The sequence below is a fragment of the Perkinsus marinus genome (assembly GCF_000006405.1).
Source record: "Perkinsus marinus ATCC 50983 genomic scaffold scf_1104296934648, whole genome shotgun sequence".
NCBI lineage: Eukaryota > Perkinsozoa > Perkinsida > Perkinsidae > Perkinsus > Perkinsus marinus.
This window is the reverse complement of record NW_003214685.1, coordinates 3,923-8,591: the sequence shown is the minus strand read 5'-3', so window position 1 is coordinate 8,591 and position 4,669 is coordinate 3,923. Positions and strand designations below refer to the sequence as shown.

At 44.9% G+C, this 4,669-nt stretch overlaps 1 protein-coding gene across 1 annotated transcript in view; it reads left to right on the top strand.

Annotated features, from left to right (window-relative positions):
- Window positions 1–1,964: 1,964 nt before the first annotated feature.
- Pmar_PMAR001721 (protein farnesyltransferase beta subunit, putative) overlaps window positions 1,965–4,669 on the top strand; it is a gene marked incomplete at both ends in the record, with an annotated part of 6,252 nt that continues 3,547 nt past the window's right edge. The window contains 9 exons of the mRNA XM_002784759.1: window positions 1,965–2,146; window positions 2,639–2,797; window positions 2,853–2,914; window positions 2,965–3,073; window positions 3,271–3,393; window positions 3,436–3,531; window positions 3,590–3,656; window positions 3,779–3,917; window positions 4,404–4,607. Of these exons, the coding sequence (XP_002784805.1) occupies window positions 1,965–2,146; window positions 2,639–2,797; window positions 2,853–2,914; window positions 2,965–3,073; window positions 3,271–3,393; window positions 3,436–3,531; window positions 3,590–3,656; window positions 3,779–3,917; window positions 4,404–4,607 (1,141 nt within the window). The remainder of the gene's footprint in view (window positions 2,147–2,638; window positions 2,798–2,852; window positions 2,915–2,964; window positions 3,074–3,270; window positions 3,394–3,435; window positions 3,532–3,589; window positions 3,657–3,778; window positions 3,918–4,403; window positions 4,608–4,669) is intronic.

Here is a 4,669-nt window from a genome sequence, read left to right as displayed (position 1 = left end):
AAGACCCATGGACCACAGGTCACGCGCCCATACCGGTCAATGCACGCATACCCATAGGCTCTGGGTATGCGTGCATTCATGCGTGCCACCACATTGGTGGAAAAGAGAAATGACGAAAAACCATAGAATTCGAACAACTTAGAGAACCATAGAACTGGGAAGCTCGGAAAATTTCCGACGGAAACACGTTCCGTACTACGGAATCCGTAGGCAGTTTCAAACTGCCGCAGTTTGCACCGCGACAGTGTAATATCCTGGCAAAAAAAGAGCAAATCAACAACTTTCCGACACTCCCAGAGCGAGCGGTCGACTGCCGGTGGCAGTCTGCCACACCATCACACGTTAATCAGCAACTTTCAGGATAAAGGTGGGAAGGACGTCCCGAAATCACCCACACTTGCGTGGAACGCCCTTTTTTCAATACTAGTGGGCCACTAGCAGTGGCTCCCTAGTGTCACTTCTTCCTGTAGCAATATTCATCGGTACCTCACGAGTTGTCTTGCGTCGTTCTTTGCAATGCGCATAAACATTCGAGGAGTGGGCCGTTTGTGGCTTCCGTACGTTCCCTCTCCGGACTCGCGCGTGGATTGGCGAAGAATGGAAAACTGGCGGAGCCGCGGATCGAACCCACGACCTCGCCCGAAAATTCCGGAAATTTCGACCACTTCTATTTTTCCCGAAATTTCGGGAAATTTCCGCTTGAAAGAATTTTTTCTTTCCAGCCCGAACAACCCTGGACTAGACTCTTGCACTCTTGCTATTCCTCTATAAAGAACAAGTAAAGATTTCTCTACAACCGACGACTCGGAATAGCGGTGAAGTGTCAGGTCGATTTTCCCGAACATGAGCGACATAAGGACTGTAGGAATATCATTTTGTAGTATTCTCGGCTGAAGATCCTTCCTTAAGGTTCTCGGTGTATTTTGCCATATTTCTGACACTCTCGAAAACCATACTATTCAATACGGCATATCGCTTATATGTCAATCCGCGTTCGCGGGTTCGTTCATTCCATTTGCAAACGTGCAGAATGTGCTGGCCTCGGCTATGGATACGGGTTACTTAGTGTGATGGTACGAGGCTATTTTTTCTCTTTTTCTTCAACCAGGGTCCACCGAGAGATAGCTGTTCACATTGGATCTGTTCAGCGTTAGGAGGCCAGTCAGGAGGGGTCGGCCGCATCTAGGATCTCCACCGTATCGATAATCAGCTACGCGTTGCGTTCTATTGGCAGGGCAGATATCGAAAGTGAAAGTTATTGTGAATTTTGTGGTGCTTGAGAAGTTCATTATTCATTAACTCCTAAGCCGAGCTCGAGTGTTTCCTCACTAATTACAAAAGTTTACACACAAAATCGGGAAGAAGTGTACAGAAACCATTTAGGAATTTCCCAAAATTTCCTCAGAATTTTAATATCGTCACTAGCACATGTAGTTGAGCATGCGCATATTTTCGATAAGAAATGATAAGAATTCAGTTGAAATGTACTCTCATCTACTCCTTCTCATTCAACGACATTGCTGATGGTATTCACCCGTTTACGAGAGAAAATAGGAGATTATAAGAGATGGGCATTAGGGCAGGAACGGCTGAAACAAAAGCAGGCTCAACTCGATACTGTTATGAAGGAATGTAATAATGCTGGAAAGGGACGTGAGGATGTTGGGAATAGTCTCGAAAGGCAGTTGCTTGCTATGCTGCACTGTTAACACAGCAGTTGAGAAGAGAGTAAACTCGAAAGGTCATCAGCTATGAAGTATTGAGTACTGTTGTATTTAATTTCTATAAAGGAGAACTATTGTACAGTAGAGGGGTACTCAGTATTGCAGAACTTATAGTATGGCGACATAGACTATGGCGTTACACACGATCGCAGATATATGGGTTGTAAGGCAATTGCGTGGATTATTGTGGTTTATTCGACTTGAATGTAAATTTCCCGGTCTAGAGGATCGACATGTCAGGTGGGCGTAGCTGTGGACCAGAGGCAGCCCGCGAAGTGGTCCAAGCAGTATGTCGAGCATACAACAAGAATGTGTGTCCTGACTACACAGATGATGAGATCATCACGGCTAGGGAGAAATGGGCTGAAATACTACATACTATGCATAGACACGGCAAGTTCTCCACGGGGAATGACGTCCAGGTGGGCTTGAGGGTAGATTGCTTCTTGGAAGGCACGGTTGATCATAGTTGAAAATCATCCACTCTGCGTTTCCCGACTGATGTGACGGCCATATAGCGCAAGTGACCATAGGTTGATTCATTCTGTAGCTCAGTGGTTCCGTATTTCTTATAGAAATATATCCTATAATTGGCTTTCACATGGAGTGTGGAACAATCGTAAACGATCATGTAGTTAATTTCCACATGGAATGTGAAATAATCGTCAACGATTATGTAATTAATTTTCACATGGAATGTGGAACAATCCTAAACGATTTTGTAATTAATTTTCACATGGAATGTGAAGTAATCGTAAACGATTATGTAGTCAATTTTCACATGGAATGTGAAATAATCCTAAACGATTATGTAATTAATTTTCACATGGAATTTGAAACACTCGTGAACGATTATGTGATTGATTTTGAATCACATAATGATTCACATAATAAAGAGGATTTGCATTTGTTAGATACTGGAAGGTGGGGACGTCTGTTTTCCCATCATGTTGGATGCGATTGATTCGGCGAAGGACCGTGTGTGGATGGAGAGTTATATCTTCGATGGCTCCGCTGTTGCTGAGAAGTTCTATCAGGCTTTGATCAGAGCTAAGCAGCGAGGGGTTGATGTGGTGAGTTTACGGTATGCTCATTTTTAATGAAATCTTCGCTGTGCGCTAATGTTAGATTCTCATCTTGGATGCTTGTGGAGGTAGCGCATTTCGAAAGGAGTGGCTAGAGGGCCTCAGGTAAGCGAATTTCGTGGCACGTGACGGAGAGGCAGAGGTGGTTGATACAGGTCCATCGGTGTGCCTGTTGTAGTGTTTAACCCGATGCTGCCATTCCTGACGGATACAATTGGACCGCCGTGCTTTCGAGATCATCGCAAGATATTAGTCGCTGATTCAGTAATAGACGAAACTGACTTTCCAGTTGGGTAGTTGTGGTTAATCGTTTGCGTATTACTACAATGGAGTTTCACTCTAGTGATATGGAACACTACTGAAAAACATATTTCACGACCACTGCATATCACCGCGAATATCGAGTTTTACACCACTTGACGTAAAACGTGTGAAACTAGTGCGGCACTTGTCTCGTTTAGATTGGTTTCTGTGGGTCAATGAATATCCACCAGGAAACCTGCAGTTCTAAGATGGGTGGTGATGGTCATTTTTATGATGTCCATTCTCGCATGAGAGGACCCTGTGTAAAAGATCTTGCTGATGTAATAGGAATAATTTCGTGGCGAGTGACGGAATTTCTTCAGGTTATCATCTCCAGCTTGAAAGAGTCCGGTTCGGACATAACACGCGAGCCCATTCCCGACATCCCAGCAGTCGCTGAGCCGGGCATGTACGTCCAGGTAAAGAGTATCCGAGGTTCCACAGTGGAAGATACGGAATAGGTCCGATTGGGTGTAGGTCCTTAATAGTTGTGTGAGGAGACAAGACTATGGACTGCAACGGTCGCTACAACTGTTGTTAAAGAGTGCTGATGAGAGCGTTATCATTGCTTCAGCGTATTTCACTCCTCCAGGTTTTCTCCGCCGGACACTTCTTGGTGGGTAGAAATGTCGCTGCTGGGAATCGAACCGGCGGCCTCCTCCTCAGATACCATTACTCGGCGTAAAGTGAAGACATCTCTTCTCGTGTCTGGCAATTCTGATTTCTGGCCCTTACCCGGGGACCTCATGGCTCAGACCCACGCTGTGCGCCAGTTCGTGGGGCTACCGGAGTGTGAAGTTTCAATGTAGGTGGGGGGGTCGCTGTATGTGGATGGGAACCAGTCGAATGTGGAGGGCTGTAAAGTATGAATATTTAAAGTTTCGAATTTTTTCTCAAACTTAGTCGTTTTACTTTTGAGTGGAAGATTTGAAATTTTAATGACATTGACTAAAGTCGAATTGTTTTCGCAAGACAATTATTCAGAAATGTTTAGTGGAGTATTAGTAGAGTAATTAAGGAACTCGGAAATCGATTTTGGGGATTTTTATTCGTTACGCTTTAGAAAGGTAGTAAATTGTAGCAAGCCTGTGCTCATTGCCACATCCATCCGTAGTCATGGTGTCCCATTGTATACTACAGAGCTGTACATCTCTGTCGGGGCGCGCGCGATTAGTGATATGTAGCTGCTGTGATAGCTATCGCTTATTTAGAAATGTACAACTCTGAGGGTTAGAGGCCTTTCAGTGAGGTTTCAGTTTTCCAATGGAGTTGCAGTTGCGTCTGCGTGCAGGTACGCCACGCAGCATATGCATGCGAAGTACTCTTCGTTCGATGGAGTGTATTCCTTTCTGGGGTCCAATAATTTCGATCGTTATTCCACACGGAGGAATCTGGAGTGCAGCATAGGAGTGATGGACCGAGGCTTCGCTGAGGGTATCAGGTCGATTCATGAGGATAAGAAACATAAAGGCTTCAAGCCATCCTTGGACGATTGGTAGTTGGGGAAAAATGGTGTAGCGGATAAACGTACTGTCTGATTATCGTGAGGGTGTGGGT